At 46.2% G+C, this 22,248-nt stretch overlaps 2 protein-coding genes, 1 long non-coding RNA gene and 1 pseudogene across 5 annotated transcripts; 3 read left to right on the top strand and 1 right to left on the bottom strand.

Moving 5' to 3' along the window:
- Window positions 1-271: 271 nt before the first annotated feature.
- Window positions 272-1,024, top strand: LOC120674538. Its single transcript, XM_039955705.1, has 2 exons — window positions 272-682; window positions 777-1,024. The coding sequence occupies exons 1-2, from the start codon at window positions 457-459 to the stop codon at window positions 1,022-1,024; spliced, it is 474 nt and encodes a 157-aa protein (XP_039811639.1). The 5' UTR covers window positions 272-456.
- Window positions 1,025-1,384: 360 nt separating this feature from the next.
- LOC120674539 lies at window positions 1,385-2,436 on the top strand (annotated as a pseudogene).
- Window positions 2,437-3,554: 1,118 nt separating this feature from the next.
- On the top strand, window positions 3,555-7,702 carry LOC120672137 (cysteine proteinase inhibitor 12-like). Of its 2 annotated transcripts, none has more exons than XR_005673967.1 (2): window positions 3,555-3,670; window positions 7,369-7,702. XR_005673967.1 is itself a non-coding variant. In XM_039952436.1 (2 exons), exons 1-2 carry the CDS (start codon window positions 3,749-3,751, stop codon window positions 7,543-7,545), a joined length of 705 nt encoding a protein of 234 aa, XP_039808370.1. In that variant the 5' UTR covers window positions 3,685-3,748; the 3' UTR covers window positions 7,546-7,702. The 2 variants fall into 2 exon arrangements, 1 of the variants encoding a protein (XP_039808370.1); XM_039952436.1 differs by lacking the exon at window positions 3,555-3,670 and adding an exon at window positions 3,685-4,276.
- Window positions 7,703-16,260: 8,558 nt separating this feature from the next.
- Window positions 16,261-19,349, bottom strand: LOC120676875. Of its 2 annotated transcripts, XR_005676013.1 has the most exons (3): window positions 18,909-19,349; window positions 17,561-17,675; window positions 16,261-16,429 (listed from the first exon to the last, which is right to left on the bottom strand). It is a non-coding gene; the product is annotated as an uncharacterized LOC120676875 (long non-coding RNA). The 2 variants fall into 2 exon arrangements; XR_005676012.1 differs by lacking the exon at window positions 16,261-16,429 and having other exon boundaries at window positions 17,431-17,675.
- Between the last annotated feature and the right edge of the window lie 2,899 nt (window positions 19,350-22,248).

The following is a 22,248-nucleotide window of genomic DNA, read 5'->3' on the forward strand; positions in this document are numbered from 1 at the left end:
TAGAAGAGAGAAGAAGTGTGATATAATATGAGAGAAGTATCATCATTATAACACTTCTCCAGCTCGATTATCTAGTTCACAATTTTGATAACTGTACGATGTCACTTCCCACTAAAACTTGCCTAATACCCCCATTTATGACGCTAATCTTCGACACTGTCTTAGCTATTTTAAGTTTCTGAACCCATCTACCGAATACAGACATACAGTAAATCAGCTGACGCAAAGCGAGCTCACAATAATGGCCGCTTTCCACCCTGCCTCCGATCTCCACTGTGCACGACCCACCCACACATGTGGCAGTCTCACCCTCACTGCCTCACAGTCACAGGCCACAACGCCATTCCTCTCGCGAGGCCGCGACCTTCGCCTCTGTCTCACACTCTCACTCCTCTTTTACTCTGTTGGACACCTCTTCCCTCCCCAAAACCCGCGACTGATGATTAGCTGAGCGCCATGGCATCCCTGGTGCAGGACGGCAGGAGCAGAGCCGCCGCAGCAGCAGCAGCGAGGGAGAGGAAGCCGAGGCACGGCGCGAGGGCCGCTGCCAGGAGCCCCGGCAAGCCGGAGCTCGGGCGCAGGCAGCTCACTGGTAGGCTGCTGCTCGCGGCGTGCCTCCTCGCCCCGGTGCTCTACATCTGCGCGGCCAGGCTCCTCTCGCCGCTGTCGTCACGGGTCTCGTGTAAGTCAGAGTTCACCTGCCATGCACTCCGAATAGGCGCTGCCTCTTCTTGAGCTCTAGGACTGAATTTTTCTTGAAATGTTTGTGCTTGTAGCTGGCGATGGAGTTTATTTGGCCGAGGGAAACCATATTAGCTCTGATGATGCTGGAGGTGAGGCACCTCAAGAGTTCTTGATGTTCAGCGAACGAGCGCTAGCTCGACTGGTGGGAGTGCGGCAGCGAAAACCATTAGGTCGAGGGTTGGATCACTACTACAAAACATGTCTTTGTTCCATGCCATTTATCCTGTCTGCCTTTGGAACCGGAACAAAATGTGGCTTTTATCCCGGGTACAATGGCTAACTGGGTCAGCGGGGGAACATGGGCCTTTTGTCCCGGTTGGAGCCACCAACCGGGATAAAAAATGGTGCTTTTATCTCGGTTGTAGTCTTGCACCGGGACCGAAACCTTTTACTAGTTTTTTTTCTTTCTTCCGCGTACTGTTCTGTCTATATCTCTCTCATCTCGATCTCTCCTCCAATCCTTCCGTCTCTATCTTATCTTCTTCCCTCTCCTACTCTTCCTCCTCTAGTTGCGCAGCCGGAGAGATTAACTGAGCGGCACGCAGCAGGCAACGAAGCACCCGGAGGCGGATTCGGGCACGGCGGCAGTTCGGCTCGCGTCGCGCGCGAGCGGCTAGCGGCGAGCGGTGCTCGAGGCGAGATGCGGCAGCAGAGTGAGATTCGGCTTGCATCGCGAGCGAGCGGCGCTTGCGGCCAGCGGCGAGCGACGCTCAAGGCGAGCGGATGCTGGAGCTGGACTAAGCGGCGGGGCCGGCCGGATCGGAAGCAGCGAGCGGGCAGCACTCGCAGCAAGCTGCCAAGTGCGGACGGCGGCGAGGACCTGCTGCGCGCCTCGTCATGCGAGGTTGTGTGTTGTGTCGTCCCCTGACGAATCCGTGCTGGTTCCTTGTATCGGTAGCAAGAGCGGTACGCGGAGGACACGCGGAGCGAGCACGGCGTGGCGGCGTACAGCCGGCGCCTGTCGGTGAGCATCGAGTCGGCGGCGTCGTTCGGCGGGTACGACCGGAGCCCCAAGATCGTGGAGATGGACACCGGGCGGCCCCGGTCGCGCGCGTCGTCCCTGCGCACCGACGACGACTGGTACGCGCAGTCGGTGTCGTCGCCGCTGCTGCTGTACTGCCACCTCCCCGGCGGCGCGCCCCCGCGCATCGCGGTGCCGAGCTCGCGCCACTTCCCGGAGTACGAGTGGTGCGCGCCGGAGAAGCCCCGGCCGGTGATGGCGCAGTGCACGCCCCGTCGCGCCGCCCCACTCGTCGCGCCGCCGACCCCCGCCAAGAGCGTCTGCGGCGGCGCTGGCGCGGGGCCCGGCGGCGTCACGTGCCCCGGGTACATGTCGAGCACGCAGTCGTCGGAGGCGAAGTCCCGGTCGCAGAGCGCGCCGAAGCAGCGGCCGGAGTAGCAGCCGCGGAAGCGCGTGCCGCTGAGCGAGGTGGTCCTGGAGGCCCGCCCGAGCCTGAGCGGCGTGGGCATGGCGCCGGCACGCGGCGGCGGCGCGGACCTGCTGCGCGGGGTGCAGCGTCTCGGGTGGCTCTAGCGCGGCGAGCGGCGTCCGCAGTCAGCGCCGAACGGCCACGCACCTGGCCTAGCCGGTGAGAAATTACAGATGAGTTCGTCTTGTGTTTGTCAATGATTTGTGTTCGTGTTTGTGAATGATTCGGTTGGGAGTTTCTTGTAAAATAGATGTTGTACTGTGAATCAATTCGAACTCATGTGTTGTATGTGTTGTGAAACAATTGTTGTACAATGAATCAAATTTAACTCATATGATGTGAATCCTTCTGTTGTATTTTGTTCTCGATTTGATTGCATCCCTATGGCGGTCGAGGTGGAGTTGGAGGTCAAGAACGTGGAGCTCGAGACGAAGCTGCAGGGGTGGCGTGGAGGATGAGATTTTTTTTATTCCGAAAAATCATATCGATCCCGGTTCAATAGGTGCCGGGATAAGAGGGGTAGGTACATTTGTCCCGGCTGGCCAGTCCCGGTTGAAAAACCGGGACTAAAGCCGGTTGGGAACCGGGACTAATAAAAGGTTTTGTAGTAGTGGATCCCCGGCTAGCACAGAGAAAAAAACCTCCCTCACTTGTCCCATGTCCAAAACATAGCTGGGGTCCGGCCCTTCTCAAGGTAATGGGCCACTATGTATGCGTTAGGCAGGGATTCGAGGGTTTTCTAAACCTGCGTGAGAAGGTCTTCTTCTTAGTGTAATGTCGTGGGGGCAGTCTCTCCCTGCATGTCTAGTTTTTTTTTGTTTTCTCAAATTATCTATTATCTTATTATTTAACCAACAAACGGAGCCTCCACGTTCGCTTTCAAGACCTAGAAATTTCCACGTTAATCGGAGACAAATAAAAAAATAAAAATTACCCACCACTGCCATTATGATAAAAATAGCCTAAAATACACCTGTGCCTAATTAAAAATCACCCACCAATGTCATTATGAAAAATTACATATAAAATATCATTTAGCTATGTATCAGTTACAAACATATACTATTAATAAAAACTAAAGCTAACAATAATCAATCAAAATAAAACAAAAATAAGAATAATTATATGCAATAATACTATTAAAGCTCAACAAATCAAATTGTTATTACAGGTAGATTATATTTGAATTGTTTTAACCAACAATAAAACATAATTTACAATAATGAATAGGGTGATGTATGGTAAAAAAAATAGTATAATTTTTAAGTATACAATGTTATGCGAAATTTTGAATTTTCAATACTAGCCACGCATTATAGGTATAGTTTTCTTCAATTTTGCATCCCTTTTATCTAACAAGGCTGCATATACCGCAGGGGTTGGAGCTCTGAGCTCCTTGCAGCGGGCCACTGTGGACGGACATGGACCTCCAGGGCCTGTTGCTTCGATTCCAGCAAGATTTGGTGTTGATCCTGTTATAAGTTCGCCGGAATTAGGTGAGCAGAGAGTTCGTGAAACTTCGCTTCCTTCCTTTCCATTTTGCCTCTGTCCAGCCAGATCATTGCTTGCATTGCATGGCTGTGACTGACGGACTCGATCGCGTCGCGTGGCTCGCCTCCGTGGCAGGCCTTGCGGAAGAGGCCCAGCTTGGCTGGGCGAGCGGTACAGTGGGCTGTTTGGCCTGCAGTGGGAAGTTTGGGCTGCCGTTCTTTGAACAAGCTTCCCTTCCCCTTGTGCACACACGTAAACCCTGTAAACTTTTGACGGACGGTATCTTCCTCGTCCCGGCTACCCCAGCCGCAAGTCTGAAACTACCAAATCCCGGCTGCGATCTTCCTCCGATCCGTCGAGTCGGAAACACCACCCAGCCCTCGGATCGGTGGCTGCGCCGGCCGGTCTTGTTCCTTGGCCCTTGCCCTCCTCGCCACCGCATCGTCGCCCCGGGAGCGACCATGAGCGCAGAACGAGACGAGCTGCGGGCGGCGGCCGAGGGGATGCTGGTGCTGCTGTGTGGCCGCATCGTCGACGCGCCGGGCCGCGAGAACGACCCCCGCATCGTTGACCTCGCCCGCTCCGCCGTCGACGAGCAAAACAAGAACGTCGTAATACTTGATCCTCCTCCCCTCCTGTCAATATAGATCAATGCAGATGCTGTATATGTATCCGTCTGGAGCATATACGTATATATCTGTTTAGCTACTCTATCTTGATCGTGTCAGCAACGCCCTAACTTATCCTCCTTTTTTTTTTGGCAACGATGAAGAGATTAGCTGATGCATTCATGACCTGCACGGGATTCATGTTGCGTTTGCCCGTGGCCGCATGTCTGGTAAGCCAGAGTTATATTTTTTTTTTTGCGGGTAAGCCAGAGTTATATTATCTGCGTAGCTTAATCAAAATGAGATTGGCCATACTGTTCTAGCTCTTCTTCCGTTGCCATATGGATGATAAATAAGGTTATCGTATAGATTCTATTTGAGGCAGCTTTAATCTTTTGACTCATTGTGTTGATCTCACCATGACCTCACCACCGTACCAAGAGAAAAGAGCTAATAGGCCTTTCCATTGTAAATCTAAAAGGCAACTACTATTCTTATTTGTGGAGGTGTCATGGTGATCCTACTCTTATTTTTAGATCTCTACTTGTGTTTTGATTTACTCACATTCTAAATTTTCATTTGATAACTGGTCTGTCCCTAGTGCCGAGTTGCATGGGTGGTCTTTCTTTCTTTCTTTTTTATTTTTTGGAACACCAGGGAAGTGTAACGTCCCGCCTCCCCGAGGCCGGGTCCGCTTACATCTGGCAGCTTTTTAGGACATAGACTACCCTCACAGACAACACAAGTCTTTTCTGCACACTTTGCCCTCACTCATGCGCACCCGGAAAGAACTTCCTGGTCGGTCACCCATCCCCAAATTTCTCTGGACCAAGCACGCTTAACCTCGGAGTTCTTTGGAGATCGGCTTCCGGAAAAAAGTTGCGTATTCTATTAATCATATTAAGTTCTTGGGCTGGGGTGTCACCGGAAGCCCCCACCTGAATTTCATTGCCACGGATGCCAGCAAGCCAGTAATGAGAAGGGTGCAAGGCACCGAATACAAGGTTTAAGGCCCCTGAGCCGAGTACAACAGAGAGGGGGAAGAGGCAACAACACAAACAACAGAAGAGGAAGGAAGAGAACAACTCGCGGACACTTCAGGGACAAGGCATGACAGAGCTCAAAAGTAGCCATCGATCGTCGAAATGAGCCACCCCCGAACAACCTACTTGCCGATTGGGTCATGGTCATTGCACCCAGCACCACCTCTCGTAGCTACGCCGCCCGCTGCGGCTCTCCATCTGAGAGGCCAGCGAGATGGGGACTAAGGGCAGCAAAGGTTGCACAACCCAAAAACCATCGAAAACGAAGACCTCCCTTGAAACTGATGATGACACCGATAGGACATCTGGGCTCCACATTCCGCCATCCAACGCCACCCAAGGGGAGGAATCCTTGAGGGGGAAAGGCAAAAGCGGTGGATACACCACCCGGCATTAGATTTTCTGCCACCAGCCCACCACCAACAAGGAGAGCATCCACAAAGCAGCAGCGCCAGTAGAGGACACACTGAACCACGAGAGCAACCAACGATCAAAGTAAAACTCATCCCATCCATGGGAAGGGAGAGAGGGGGAAGGCAAGAGCACCGAGCCAAAAGTCTACTCATGATGGCGGTGGACGGTCACTTGCCAATGCCTCGAGATAGGGGAACGGCACCCAAGGACGTCGCCATTGACGGCATCGGCGCAATGCCAAGCAAGGATTTCTCCTAACCGACTCAAACAACCAGCGAGAGAGCAGACCCAAGCAGGTGAAAGGGAACGCCACGAACAACGCCTCCAGCGAGGTCGAATGACACCCAAAGGTGCCGCTGTTGTCGGCACCAGCACGAAGTCGGGCTAGGATTTATCCTGGCGAATACCCTATCCACTAGCCATAGCACAGACACCCAACGACGAGCAGCTCCCCGCAACAAGCAGGCAGCAAGCACCCCAAAGGCCACAGGCCGCTGATGCCGGCGAGCAGCAGCCGAACCACAACGCCAATCAACAGGGCAACAGGGTAGACGCTAGGCCGGTGCGAGGGCTAGCAGCACCCACCCTAGGTCGCCACACCGCCGAGCGCTCTGGTCGTGAGAGACCGCAGCGCACGCCCAGGCCGCCGAGCGCTGGAGGGAGGCTACGAAAGGTAGCCGCGCCACCGGACAGGCCTCCAACATGGAGGCCACGGAGCGGCAACGCACGGATCCGGTGAAGCCGCCGGGCAGGCCTCGGCCGTGGACGGTCCCGGCCATGCCAAAGGACACCGCCCTCACGCCTCACACCAACGACGGCCCCCGCGAGCGAGGCCATAGCTTCTGCCACAGCACTCGCACTGCGATGGTGCGCAGATGCCGACAGACGCGGGCCACGGAGCGCACCACCATGGGCCCGGGGACGGTCCCGGCCACGCCAAGGGATGCCGCCGAGCCGCCATGAGAAGTCGAGCCGCCCGACGGGGCACCTCAGATCCGGTGAGGGGGAGTCCGGATCCGGTTTAATGGACCCTGGTTCTAGACGCAGGAGACTCGGAAGCCTCACAAATGAGGCTCGCCGCTGGGGAGGAGTGGAGAGAGGAGGGGAGACGTGGGAGGGTCAGAGACGGGGGAATGCGGACGGGGGCCCGATTTCGGGTGCCGCCGCGGGCCGCCGCCACCGCATGCCAAGGAGCGGCGGCGATGACAGCCGAGGGTGGGGGCGGCAGAACGGGGCGCTGGGTCGCCTCTGAGTCACCTCCCAAGGAGACGACGCGAGGAGCGCAGCCTCCGATCGCCTGGGCGGTCTTGTTCATTCCCTGTGGCCCTTTGTAGCTGATAGCCTGGTACTTATGCTTTCCTATTTAATTGAATGGCTTAAGCAACTGCTAAAATTTATAGCTATCATTTGTTCAATGATAGTATAATCTCCAACAGCAGTTCTTTGATGATCGGATTCAGATAAGCTGGCGTACGTATTATTACAACTCGTCGTTTCATTTTCATTTTTTTTTGTGGCGGCGGCGGCGGCCGGTGTGTGTGTGTGTGGGGGGGGGGGTTCGTCTGCTAGCATTCTGCACTTTCCCAATGAAGAAGAGCGTACTACGATTTAAGCTAACTTTGCCGTTTCTCTTTGTAGAATACTCATCTGGAGTTCGAGAAGCTTGTGACGGTAAAGGAGCAAGGTGTTGCTGGCACGCTGTACTATTTCACAATCAAGGCGAAGGATGGTGATGCCAAGAAGTTGTATGAAGCTAAGGTCTACGAGGCGCCGTGGTTGGGACTAGAGGGGCTGGTGGACTTGAAGCTTTGCTGATTCAAAAGATAGTGCTTGCGATTAGGCGATTTATAAACGTCTTACACAAATTAGGCAAATTTTACCGTCCGTTCAAAAAAATGTTTAACACAAATACAATCAATCAAATGCACAAATTCTCTTCGGCTTCGTACATCATATATATGGCGTTTTCTCTTCTTAAATTTCCGAGGGCGATTTAGTTTGCGCTGCGCTACTCACGTGCTGGCGATTTCCTGTCTGATATCAGGACAAATAGGGCATGTTTGGTTCATTGCTTATGCTAGTCTGGTTAGGATTCGGAGCCAGGCAAGCTCAAGCCTGTCTCCACTAGTACATTTGGTCCATATTTAGTTGCATATATAAACCAAGCCTGATTTCAATCTAGTGTGTTTGGTTTGCTTGCATATGTTGGTGGCATCACCTCATCTTTTCCAAGCGGTGAGCCGTCAGTCAGTTGCCTCCTTTTCTTCCTCCCGCCGCGAGATCCTCTGCTCTTCTCCTGCTGCTCCCTTCCGTGGCGAGATCCTCCCTTCTTCTGAGCTCCTCCATCAGGCCTGCTGCTGGGCTGGTGAGCCTCTACGGGATGCTCCAGTTTGCGAACACGCACGGCCGGGTGGTGTCGGCCACCGTCGTGACTGGCGCTTGCGGGTCTGCTGATGGTCTCCACCGCTGCCACTGAAGTCAATGTCGTCGTGCTGCTTCAAGGATCTGCCAAGCTCCGTCAAACCAACCAGATCGAATAGAATACGAGTACTTTGCGCGCGCCCTCATTTTTTAATAAGATAAGCAAAGATTATGATCATTTATACGTAATAAGCATCTTAAGTTGTAGTAGTATGAACTTTTTGTGGTGGTCCAAATATGCATGCATATACATTAAATCTACTAGGTTATTATTTATTATTAATAATTTACTATAATAGAATCCAAATACACTGGCTCAATTATCTACAATAGCACTCAAGCTAGCATCCAGGTAGCATCTATGTTTTTAGAAAGGGTGAGATGCACATCAGCTTACCTCTTTTCCTCCCTTACTTGCACAACAAAGAATTAACATGCACATGACGTTCTGTTGACGAACCAGTTGGAGTGCATGCACCAGCCATCACGGAGAAAAATGGTCGTTCACAATTCTCGAGTAAAGTAGTACAACGGCATAATCATAAGTAGCAGATTCATCTTGGAAATCAGCAGTTGCTCTGATATTATAAAATCCGAACACAAACACATCGATGACATATACTTTGCAAAATTGCAAGATTGACACAGTGATAAGCAACATTCCAGCAATAAAATGTGACATGGTCACTGGATTAGGATGAAATCAATGAATTATTTATTTGAGCTATATGAAAAGAGCAATGTAGATAATAATTAACTGTTTTTTCCCAATGCCCTTTTTTATGTACCAGATCAGAGCAGCATGTCAGCAGCTGTGGACAGATCAAAAGAGGTTGGTGTAGGTGTGACAGAACCGCCAAGTTAAACGGCTTAATTAAGCGTAATGGCCATCATTTGAACGCATCAGGCGCATTAGCTTAATTAAGTGTAACCTGACAGCCTGTTTCCAACCCACAGGCCGATCGAAACACACCAGAAGTCTCGCGCGACGGCGAGCACAGACGGTACCAGCATAATATAATTTCACAAAAATAGATAATAACATAAATAATTACAAAACAGCTTTAAATTTGGAATTTACATAAAATAAATGACAGCAGCGGAAGAGAATATAACCTGAGGAAGATTTTCATTAGAAACCAACTGAAATAAATCGATATAAAAAGATAACTACGGAGACGTGAGGACGTCACATCGAGCCCACTGATGTTAATCCTGGTTAGCTTTTATACCTGAAACAGGGTAAACAACAAACCCTGAGTATATTAATACTCAGCAAGACTTACCCGACTATGGGTATACATAGCCCACTATCTAGACATGCAAGGCATTTGGCTGGTGGTTTATTTTCCAGAAAAAGCAACTAAAGTAATTCCTTACTTTCATTATTTTAGCTCCAGGTTCTATATATAAATTAATTCTCATCTAATATTTGCATAGACCCACTATAGCAATCATGGTGATGCAAGCAAAAATTAATTCCATTTGCTCAATATTTTACATAAATATACATAACTCACATTCTAATATTTTTGCTACGGTGTGACAAAGAGACCAAGGCCCTCATAACCGCGAGACACGGCGAATCGATCCGATTTAACCTTGCAAGGTGGACCTAACCAACACGGCACGTATTAGCCCCGTCGGACCAAACGGACCAACCATTCCCCTCCCCGCCTCGAACTACAGATCCGCCCCACCTGCATATAGTCAACCGAGCCCTACGAGAGACCACCAAAAGTAAACATATGCGTCCCAATTCTCCGCGGCCACTCGATTGCCCTAAGGGGTGGGTAGAAGTTCTGTACTTTCGAAACAAGGCAGTACTCGGCTTACCGGTTTCGACTACCTCCTACTCCCGGCATGCAGTTAGTACAATTCAATCCCCGATCAGTACTGCCACAACGACCGGTCCTTGTTCGACACAGGCGGGGCTAAGACAACCAGGAACCCTGTCCTGCTGCCATACCTAAACATCATCACTCCCCGCCCGGTCTCACAATTCCATATCCATTTCAATCCATTTCTCAATTACTAAAGTATAACGACAATAATGTATCTTGCATTAACCGGCAATTACTCGGCTTCTAAAGTTTTCCTATATCTCGGGAGTGACGAAAAGTCACTCGTCTTCTATCGGGAACTTATTAAGCATAGCAGTTCTATCGTCCTATACATGCTAGTACAACTCCAGGAATCTAAGGATCATGCAATTAGGGTTCCAATCAACTCCTGAAACATAATGCACAAGTAATAAAAACGTATATAGATATCATAATTTAACATAATAGGACATGCACCGGGGCTTGCCTGGGATTAACACCGAGTCAGTGTTAGTTAGATGATACTCGCTTGGCAAGTACCTTTCTTTGGTCATGCACATCGGGTTCCATCCATCCGTCTTCGGGATATGTCCACCAACATCGTCTTCGGGTTCGGCTCCAGTAGCACGTCCTTCATATGGTTCATCTATCGTACCTAAATGAAATGCAGCAATGCATATGTATGAATGCAAAGCTCCGAGTTGCTCAACAATATAGATGCTATTATTTTTCCTTCACGATAAAGTTGTAGTATAACAAGTAGCAAACAATCATATCACATGGGCAATCGTTTATAGAGTAGTTAACTACATTTCTAACTACCCAGGGCATCATGATCAATGGCACAAAAGAAGTTCACTAACTGCACAAATAAGCAGTAGTTGATTCCTATAACATGCAGGTCATGACTTGCTAATAATTAAATAACTCAGTACATAAACAACAACAATTTCAGCAAAACTTATTCTAAACAGAAGGAACAAAGAGCAATCTACTCTGTAAAAATCATGTCATTTCATGCATCTATTTAATCCGAACAATTCATTCATTCAGACAACTCCTAGAAAAAGATTGAATTATACAGGTCAGACCAGGGCAAAAAAGACGCTGAAAATTTAACAGGAGGTCGACATAGGGATGAATTAGCTATTGTGAATTTTTCATGATTTTATATACACAGAATTAATTCTGACAAAATAAACAAAACAGACATCAATCTAACAAGATTCATTTTTAACTTCTGTTCTGGTCATGAACTGGTGCTCAAACTTTATTGACAAGCTAAGATATTCAAAAAGAACAGTCAGAAATATTTTTATAATTTATCATCAACCTAAACTATTTATCATAATTAAAGTTTACTAAGAAAGGATTAAATCAAAGAATTAGTTACACATGAGAACTGACCACGAAATTTTTATAGCAACACTAGAGTCACATGAACATCTCACCATCAAAATTTCACAGCAAGACATGGCTTCAAACATTAGTTAAGGAAAAGATAAAACAACTAGTCATTATGTACCTAGTGACACAAAACAATTTGTACAGCAAAAACTTTCAACAAACACCCATCATATTTTGATTCTATTGCATAGAGATTTTCATAAGGATTCCAGAACAACTAGATTTGCTATTTTACGAATTTTCTACGAATTTCTATTGAATTTCAAAGTTTACAGCTAGAAATTACAAAAGGGTCCTTAAAGCACTATTCATCTGAGTCACAGTCTATTCAAACAGCCCCCTGGATTTTCTTGAATTTCAACCCGAGGTCCCTGGTCGCGAAACAGAGCAGGGGCGGTGATTTCGGGCCCGATTCCGGCGGCAGGGCTCAACGTCGGCATGGGGAAAGTTGGGGAAAAGCTAGAGGGACTCGAGAGCTACCTCTAGGTGGTCTTGGAGCGCGAGGAGGTGGTCCGTGGCGGCGGTTCCACGGCGGGCGGCGGCCGGCGGCGGTACTGTGCCGCTGTGGCGGCGTTCCGGCGAGGCGTGGAGGTGATGGCCGGGCCCGGGAGCTTCATTGGGACGAGAGCAAACGGATTTGGGGGTTGGTGGGGGTCAGCGCTGGCTCGAGCGGCGGCTCCGCGTGGAGGGGTGGCCATGGCCATGGCAGGCGTGGCTGCGTGGTGAAACGGCGCGACGTACGCGGCAACAGCGAGTGGAGGGCGAAGGCGTGCGCATGGCGAACGAGAAGGCGAGCTCGAGAGGGTTCGGGAACGGGCGACGCGGCAGCAGGAGGTGAAGGCGCTCGGCGCGAGCGGCGCCGTGGTCAATTCGTCCACGGTGACCACGCTCGGAGAGGAGAGAGCTACACGTGTGGCTTTATATTTTTGACCAAATTTGAATCTTCAAATCGTGTTTAGCACTCCTAATTGAGGGGTGTTACAATCCTACTCCCTTAAAAAAATCTCGTCCCGAGATTTAAGTGGAGAGAAAGTAAAGGAGAACAATCGATAAACTAAGGACAAGGATCGGCTGATGTGGGTGCTAGTATCTAGATTAATCAATATATCTGATTTTAATGGTATAAATATTGCCAGCTGATTTGCTAATTCCTTGCTCGATATGGTTCCGAAAGACATAAGTTTCATAGCAACTCTACTGTCATTTTCCAACTATAGATTAACCGTGCCACTGTGCAAACTATTCAATTGTTTTTCCACACTAAAAAGCTCCAGGGCTTCAGCTTTTGCAGCAAGTGGCTGTGGATAACATATGTGGATACAATCACCATCAATCGTTAATCAAAACTCCATTACTGAGCATACGACGAGAATTCTCATGTAGCATAGATAGGTCATGCATGGATAAGCATTATGAGAATGAGGGATAGCAAGGAGGTGATCTAAAAACAGAGGCATGACATGAGAGAAACAGAGACTATCACAGACTGCAGGAAATAAGACTCTTGCTTAAGTTTCACACACAGCTTGCGTCCACCGACAAGATTACCAGATTAACAATCAACATGAAATTCAGTCCGGCTGGGCAGCAACAGGAGATTAAGACCGATAACCATTCAGGAACCTTAGAGAACTATAAACGAAACAAGCAGGATACATGGAACAAAACCGATATACTATCCAGAGACTTGGCTGACAGAGCAACGACATGAGTTACAAGGAAAGGATGCTGAGGCCATGATAGAAAAAGAGATTTAACATTGCACTAGATCATCTTTAAGATAAGCGACAGAGAGGTTCAATAGTGAATGTCAGATATGATTTTGTCCAGCAGGTACATGAGCATACCACAGACATAAGCAATTATTGAGAAAACTTAGTTGGGATTAGCGAGTCAACAAAAGGTCTACATTATGCATAAATTCTGATTTTTGCAGCACAAACAACTATAACTAGCACTGCATATAAGAGTTTATAGCTCCAAACCTTGATCAGGGTCATTTATAGGACTGAAAAGGATACACACACATTTTGAAACCAGGATTTTCTATTAGTGAGGAAGGAGCTTCCACTTGCAAGTAGTTAGGGACGCATCAGAATGACAATGATGCTTTTAAGCAAACACCTGAACTTGATTCTTGCACGGCTCTTCAACTAGATTGGATAACTGAGTGATGTAAGGTTTTCCGATCTAGAAGAAAAGATCAAACAAAACAAAGAATAATGATGAGACAAGGTGATCAAGTTCTCATAGAGCTAAGATCACAACATGAGGAAAACAAATGTCGGCGAGATTCATCACAAGACTTATGGATAGTAAGAGAGGATAGTACGAGAGATTGATTTACGAGTGGTGTTTGGAACCTCCTTGCTCAGAGTTTATTAGCTGAATGATTTGCATGATGCTAGTTGTAAAATATGTTCATTTATACCAATGCAATGCCAGTGTAGTGCCATGATGGGATGTTCCATGCACTAACAAAATGGTGCATATGACATGATGCATTTGCCATGATGTCGACTCAATGATGCATACATCATGATGCATAATAACGATGGTCTTGAGTGACGCTCGCCATGAGATGCATGAGTATGATGCACGCATATATGAGTTGAGGATGCACATGATGCCATGCCAGTTAGTGGACAATACCCAGAAACTCAAACCTAAACAACCCGTACGCACTGTTATTCGTCTAGGGCCTACCCCTTTAAAGATCAAACCAGAGAAAAATAATTCCAAAGATTTCACAAAAAGAATTGGCGATGTAGTTTCGTTCACATGCACTCAAGCACCAGCGCGCACCTAGTAGCACAATCGCATGGTGGCCACACACGCGAGGCCCTAGGTTCCGTCGCGGCACTAGAGGTCATGGGACAAATCTCCACCGCCTAAGAATCAATAATAGCACCCCGAATCACACAAATGGATAGAAAGAGCTTATAGAAGTCGGAAGAAACCAGAGAACGTACTCAAAAGCACGAACACACATAGTCAGCCGAACTAGCACCAATGTCTCCCATGATCATGCAGTAACCTAGCACGACCCAATAATGCAAGGCGATGTAATGCAACAAACGTGCGACCTCATTCCTGCAGGATGACTATAATATCTGTAATCAAGTCATTAATTTATTTATATTATTCGAGCACGAATGTAAGTGGATCCATTTTAGGTATAGGAATCAAGGCGATCGATATAAACGAATATCAACACTATAAGAACAACAGGATGTGTGTAGTCATCAAGAATAGCCAGGATGAATTATCTTTGAGTATTTGAATGAATGGCCCAGAAATGAGGATATATAATTTTGAACTGAACATTGATCCATAGTAGAAAACATCGTTATTTAGATTAACTGGAATGGTCATTGAGTCATGGATAGGATAAGATTGACCGATTACGAGATAAAAGATATACGAAGAAAACCAACCGAGGATTTCATTTAACGTTAACATTCGTACTTTAACCATCAAGGAGGATAAAATTGGTCAAAAGATTCTAACCTTAGAAATGAAAAACATCGACCATACTACTAGACTCACTTCGCACGTCTATTGTTTGAACCAGTAGATAGGTTTTGTTCAAACATACGCATTTATTTTTCTACTTCCCTAACGACATAAGGTCTGAAATTACCGAAAGTGAGATGTACATGGTACAAAGAAATTTATACGGAAATACTAACAAACAGTCAATACATAATAATATGGACGATATAATGCATGCATGTACGACCTATACGTTCTCGCCAAAATTTTGCCAACATAATTATATGGCAATATACGTGAATACTCGGTGGCATATATACGTACTCTCCCTATTATACATCTAGTCGTTTTGTACTCGTTCTAACTCACGCGATCGTTTGTTAGTGTACCTGCAGAAAATCACATGATATACAGATATATACATATATCCACGACTGGACCCTTCATGCCAGCACACATGAACGACCCCCATGTGTCCTACGCCACATGGGTAACGCATATGCAGTTGCCCACATATTCACACATACATCACCATCTACTATAGAGATGGCGCCCATGCGTTCAACGCTACATGGACAGCGCTTCATACGTTACCGAGGCAACGTATTCACTTCCCGTACAAATCGCCTTACGGGACACCCAAGGGTAAACGTGCCCCAAGGTACACGGTCATGGCCAATCGCATGACAGATTTACATCTCGTAACATTGCCTTACGAGATGGCCGTGATTGCAATCACACGGCGGGAAGTCCGCGCTCAATATCAGGCGGCAGATAGCGACAGGCTCATTTGAATGGAGCCTTATCACCTCTTCGTATGCTCATCATACGGGACCCGCGCACGTATGAAACACGTGAGCTATTCTAAGGGACTACCAAGAATGCTTACCTTGCTTACCTTAGTGTAGATGCGTTGATACAATATTAAATAAAGGTTGTGCAAGAAAGTAAGTTTTGACATAAATGTAATGTGCTGGAAATTAGTTAATATCATATAGAACCACCTGATATAACACAAACTATATATAGGGCTTACGAACTAATCTTCCCTAATCCCTTAAGCGCAAAGAAGCGTATCTTTCTAAAACTCATTTTTAAATTTTAAAAACACTAAAAATAATCATGCTAGTACCCTCCCTGGTGCATTTCAGCTCTGATACCAGCTGTGACAGAACCGCCAAGTTAAACGGCTTAATTAAGCGTAATGGCCATTATTTGAACGCATCAGGCGCATTAGCTTAATTAAGTGTAACCTGACAGCCTGTTTCCAACCCACAGGCCGATCGAAACACACCAGAAGTCTCGCGCGACGGCGAGCACAGACGGTACCAGTATAATATAATTTCACAAAAATAGATAATAACATAAATAATTACAAAACAGCTTTAAATTTGGAGTTTACATAAAATAAATGACAGCAGCGGATGAGAATATAACCTGAGGAAGATTTTCATTAGAAACCAACTGAAATAAATCGATATAAAAAGATAACTACGGAGACGTGAGGACGTCACATCGAGCCCACCGATGTTAATCCTGGTTAGCTTTTATACCTGAAACAGGGTAAACAACAAACCCTGAGTATACTAATACTCAGCAAGACTTACCCGACTATGGGTATACATAGCCCACTATCTAGACATGCAAGGCATTTGGCTGGTGGTTTATTTTGCAGAAAAAGCAACTAAAGTAATTCCTTACTTTCATTATTTTAGCTCCAGGTTCTATATATAAATTAATTCTCATCTAATATTTGCATAGACCCACTATAGCAATCATGGTGATGCAAGCAAAAATTAATTCCATTTGCTCAATATTTTACATAAATATACATAACTCACATTCTAATATTTTTGCTACGGTGTGACAAAGAGACCAAGGCCATCATAACCGCGAGACACGGCGAATCGATCCGATTTAACCTTGCAAGGTGGACCTAACCAACACGGCACGTATTAGCCCCGTCGGACCATACGGACCAACCAATCCCCTCCCCGCCTCGAACTACAGATCCGCCCCACCTGCATATAGTCAACCGAGCCCTACGAGAGACCACCAAAAGTAAACATATGCGTCCCAATTCTCCGCGGCCACTCGATTGCCCTAAGGGGTGGGTAGAAGTTCTGTACTTTCGAAACAAGGCAGTACTCGGCTTACCGGTTTCGACTACCTCCTACTCCCGGCATGCAGTTAGTACAATTCAATCCCCGATCAGTACTGCCACAACGACTGGTCCTTGTTCGACACAGGCGGGGCTAAGACAACCAGGAACCCTGTCCTGCTGCCATACCTAAACATCATCACTCCCCGCCCGGTCTCACAATTCCATATCCATTTCAATCCATTTCTCAATTACTAAAGTATAACGACAATAATGTATCTTGCATTAACCGGCAATTACTCGGCTTCTAAAGTTTTCCTATATCTCGGGAGTGACGAAAAGTCACTCGTCTTCTATCGGGAACTTATTAAGCATAGCAGTTCTATCGTCCTATACATGCTAGTACAACTCCAGGAATCTAAGGATCATGCAATTAGGGTTCCAATCAACTCCTGAAACATAATGCACAAGTAATAAAAACGTATATAGATATCATAATTTAACATAATAGGACATGCACCGGGGCTTGCCTGGGATTAACACCGAGTCAGTGTTAGTTAGATGATACTCGCTTGGCAAGTACCTTTCTTTGGTCATGCACATCGGGTTCCATCCATCCGTCTTCGGGATATGTCCACCAACATCGTCTTCGGGTTCGGCTCCAGTAGCACGTCCTTCATATGGTTCATCTATCGTACCTAAATGAAATGCAGCAATGCATATGTATGAATGCAAAGCTCCGAGTTGCTCAACAATATAGATGCTATTATTTTTCCTTCACGATAAAGTTGTAGTATAACAAGTAGCAAACAATCATATCACATGGGCAATCGTTTATAGAGTAGTTAACTACATTTCTAACTACCCAGGGCATCATGATCAATGGCACAAAAGAAGTTCACTAACTGCACAAATAAGCAGTAGTTGATTCCTATAACATGCAGGTCATGACTTGCTAATAATTAAATAACTCAGTACATAAACAACAACAATTTCAGCAAAACTTATTCTAAACAGAAGGAACAAAGAGCAATCTACTCTGTAAAAATCATGTCATTTCATGCATCTATTTAATCCGAACAATTCATTCATTCAGACAACTCCTAGAACAAGATTGAATTATACAGGTCAGACCAGGACAAAACAGACGCTGAAAATTTAACAGGAGGTCGACACAGGGATGAATTAGCTATTGTGAATTTTTCATGATTTTATATACACAGAATTAATTCTGAGAAAATAAACAAAACAGACATCAATCTAACAAGATTCATTTTTAACTTCTGTTCTGGTCATGAACTGGTGCTCAAACTTCATTGACAAGCTAAGCTATTCAAAAAGAACAGTCAGAAATATTTTTTATAATTTATCATCAACCTAAACTATTTATCATAATTAAAGTTTACTAAGAAAGGATTAAATCAAAGAATTAGTTACACATGAGAACTGACCACGAAATTTTTATAGCAACACTAGAGTCACATGAAAATCTCACCATCAAAATTTCATAGCAAGACATGGCTTCAAACATTAGTTAAGGAAAAGATAAAACAACTAGTCATTATGTACCTAGTGACACAAAACAATTTGTACAGCAAAAACTTTCAACAAACACCCATCATATTTTGATTCTATTGCATAGAGCTTTTCATAAGGATTCCAGAACAACTAGATTTGCTATTTTACGAATTTTCTACGAATTTCTATTGAATTTCAAAGTTTACAGCTAGAAATTACAAAAGGGTCCTTAAAGCACTATTCATCTGAGTCACAGTCTATTCAAACAGCCCCCTGGATTTTCTTGAATTTCAACCCGAGGTCCCTGGTCGCGAAACAGAGCAGGGGCGGCGATTTCGGGCCCGATTCCGGCGGCAGGGCTCAACGTCGGCATGGGGAAAGTTGGGGAAAAGCTAGAGGGACTCGAGAGCTACCTCTGGGTGGTCTTGGAGCGCGAGGAGGTGGTCCGTGGCGGCGGTTCCACGGCGGGCGGCGGCCGGCGGCGGTACTGTGCCGCTGTGGCGGCGTTCCGGCGAGGCGTGGAGGTGATGGCCGGGCCCGGGAGCTTCATTGGGACGAGAGCAAACGGATTTGGGGGTTGGTGGGGGTCAGCACTGGCTCGAGCGGCGGCTCCGCGTGGAGGGGTGGCCATGGCCATGGCAGGCGTGGCTGCGTGGTGAAACGGCGCGATGCACGCGGCAACAGCGAGCGGAGGGCGAAGGCGTGCGCATGGCGAACGAGAAGGCGAGCTCGAGAGGGTTCGGGAACGGGCGACGCGGCAGCAGGAGGTGAAGGCGCTCGGCGCGAGCGGCGCCGTGGTCAATTCGTCCACGGTGACCACGCTCGGAGAGGAGAGAGCTACACGTGTGGCTTGATATTTTTGACCAAATTTGAATCTTCAAATCGTGTTTAGCACTCCTAATTGAGGGGTGTTACAGTAGGCACATTTTGAATAATTTGCAATTTATTAGCTAGGATATATAGGTTTAACATAATATATTTTAAATACAAAACAATATTAATTTTACACAGCAGACACGTCTGTGGCGCGATGGTTGAGGCCGCCCGCTGCGGCGCCTTCCCGCCCAGGCTCGGAGCCTGCGAGCTGCATGGTTGTTGTTGCCCCCCTCCAAAAGTATAGTAACCGCGCAGATGAGTCCGCGACCGCCACGAAGCGTGTGCGCGTGAGGTTCCTGTCAGCTATTGAGGTTCAGGGGGGTCCCTACCTTAAGGGCTATGTCAAGGGGATGTCTCTCCCCTTGATCGAGTCTTTTTTTAAAAAAATTTACACAGGTTGACACTTTCACCTTCTCATTGCTGGACTGGACAGGATCACTTCTTGCACCACCATGTAGTGATGTAGATCCTTTTCAAATGGCAACCTCTGCATTTGTATAGGGAAAAAATGACATATATATCAAACCCAATTGACTTTGGTGATTTGTAATAACAATAAGGAAACCATATTAATAATTCAAGGATATTTTGTTGTACAATAATTTCATACAGAGAGGATTGACCTCTTTATTGGAGATAATCCATGCTTGTGTCTGAACACATGTACCAGCTGACCTGCACACACTAGAGTGGAAATATGAGGTACTGCACTTATTTCACTTTGGAAATCAGAATAACTGAGTGAACATAAATTTTTTAAAGAATAAGTATTATATTATGAAGATGACGCAGCCTTTGCTCTATTTTGAAATAAATGGCAGCTTTCTTGGTCAATTGACCAAACAAGCTGTGAGCATTGTTCGTACATGTGAGAAATTTACATACCTAATCAATCGATGAACCTACTTACTATTTTCTGAAGGTTAACAGAAATAGCTGAAACTTTGTAGCACATGAGTCAAGACTGGTGAATTTACTCTTCTAGGTAAACATATTTTTCAGAACATTTGATATCACTATTGCCGAGGTGCCATGAAAAGCTTGAGAGCTGTAAAGAATCTTTATCGAAGAGCACTTAAATTAGATGAGCCTAAACTTACCTTGAAAGAGTCCCTTCTGATGCCCATTGACTTTAAAACACTGGACTATAAAGATCGTAAGAGCAGCAGAGGTATGTAAGAATTCTGTCGATTGGCAACGTACCTTGTATATGTAGTTTAATGGACTAAATTCTTCAAGATAAGCCACGCAACCTGCAAAAACCAAATCAATCAATCAAGGTGTAAATTAATATAAAAGTTGCATACATATGTACAAAATTTAGAGTACATAACTCATACAGTTGTGGAGGTAGTAAAAATTGCAAGAAGCAATAGATCCATCAAATAAATGTCAGATGAAAGCAGTAATTGTTTTCAGGAAGAAATGGAATATATATTTTCTATACTATTTTATATTAAATAATACATCAGAATCGATTAAACCAGAAAGTAAATCATAGAAGCATAAGCCTGTTACCTTTTGGGGAAGATACCGAATGCAAAACAGAGGAAGCGTATATATCCAGCAGTGGCCATATGGGCCTAGAGTATATGGGCCTTAACACCCCCCTTCAAACTCAAGGTGGAAGTGGAGGATCTGAAGCATTGAGTTTGAGCAAGTGAAGCAGGTGTTGCTTTTGAGTTTGTGCTTTAGTAAAGAAATCTGCCACTTGCAATTCTGAAGGCACGTACTGAAGAGCAATTGTATTTTGATAACAATGTGACCGAGTAAAGAAGGCATCAACACCAATATGTTTTGTAAGTTCATGCTTCACAGGATCATTGGCAATCCGTATAGCTCCAGTATTATCACATAAAAGAGGTCTAGGAGCATCACAAGAGATACCAAAATCAGCCAACAACCACCAAAGCTACACAATCTCTGAAGTGGTGGTGGCAAGTGCTCAAAGCTCCACCTCGGTACTAGAACGAGATACAGCTGCCTACTTCTTGGATTTCCATGCAAGTGGGAAGAGCCAAGAAGAATACAGTAACCAGTGACCGATCGACGATCAGCTGGATTACTTGCCCAAGTGGCGTCCGAGTAAGCATGGAGCTGGAGCGGACTATCAGATGCATAGAATAAGTAGCGGGATGATGTCCCCCTTAAGTATCGCAGCACACGTAACAAATGGCCATAATGGACTGAAGTAGGAGCGCTCACAAATTGACTCAGGATGTGGACTGCATGAGCAACGTCGGGCCTGGTAACAGTGAGGTAAACAAGTCTGCCCACAATGTGTCGATAGCGAGAGGGATCCTCAAGAGGGGAGCCATCAGTTGGTAGAAGTTGGAGATGAAGTTCCATGGGTGTTGTAGCCGTTCGATTATCACTAATGCCAGAACGAGCAATAAGGTCTTGGATATATTTACACTGAGAAAGATAGTATCCCTTTGCAGTATGCAGCACCTCAATACCCAGAAAATAGCTAAGAGGGCCCAAATCAGACATCTGAAATTGCTCGCTAAGCTGTCTCTTCACATGTGAAATGTGTTCAACATCATCACCTGTGATTAACATATCATCCACATAGAGAAGAAGCAAAGTACGGCCACGTGGTGAGAGATGAATAAATAAAGCAGGGTCATGATCACTTGGTAAAAAACCAGCAGCTTTGATCACAGAGACAAAGCGCTCAAACCAAGCACGAGGAGCCTGCTTGAGACCATAGAGAGCATGACGAAGACGACAGACATATCCTGGAGGAGCATCAACTCCAGGAGGTGGATGCATATAAACTTCTTCACGCAAATCACCATGAAGAAAAGCATTTTTTACATCCATTTGAGAGATAGTCCATGAGGAAGAGGCAGCTACTGCAACCAAAGTGCGAAC

This window comes from Panicum virgatum, chromosome 5N, assembly GCF_016808335.1.
Source record: "Panicum virgatum strain AP13 chromosome 5N, P.virgatum_v5, whole genome shotgun sequence".
In the NCBI taxonomy this organism is placed as follows: domain Eukaryota; kingdom Viridiplantae; phylum Streptophyta; class Magnoliopsida; order Poales; family Poaceae; genus Panicum; species Panicum virgatum.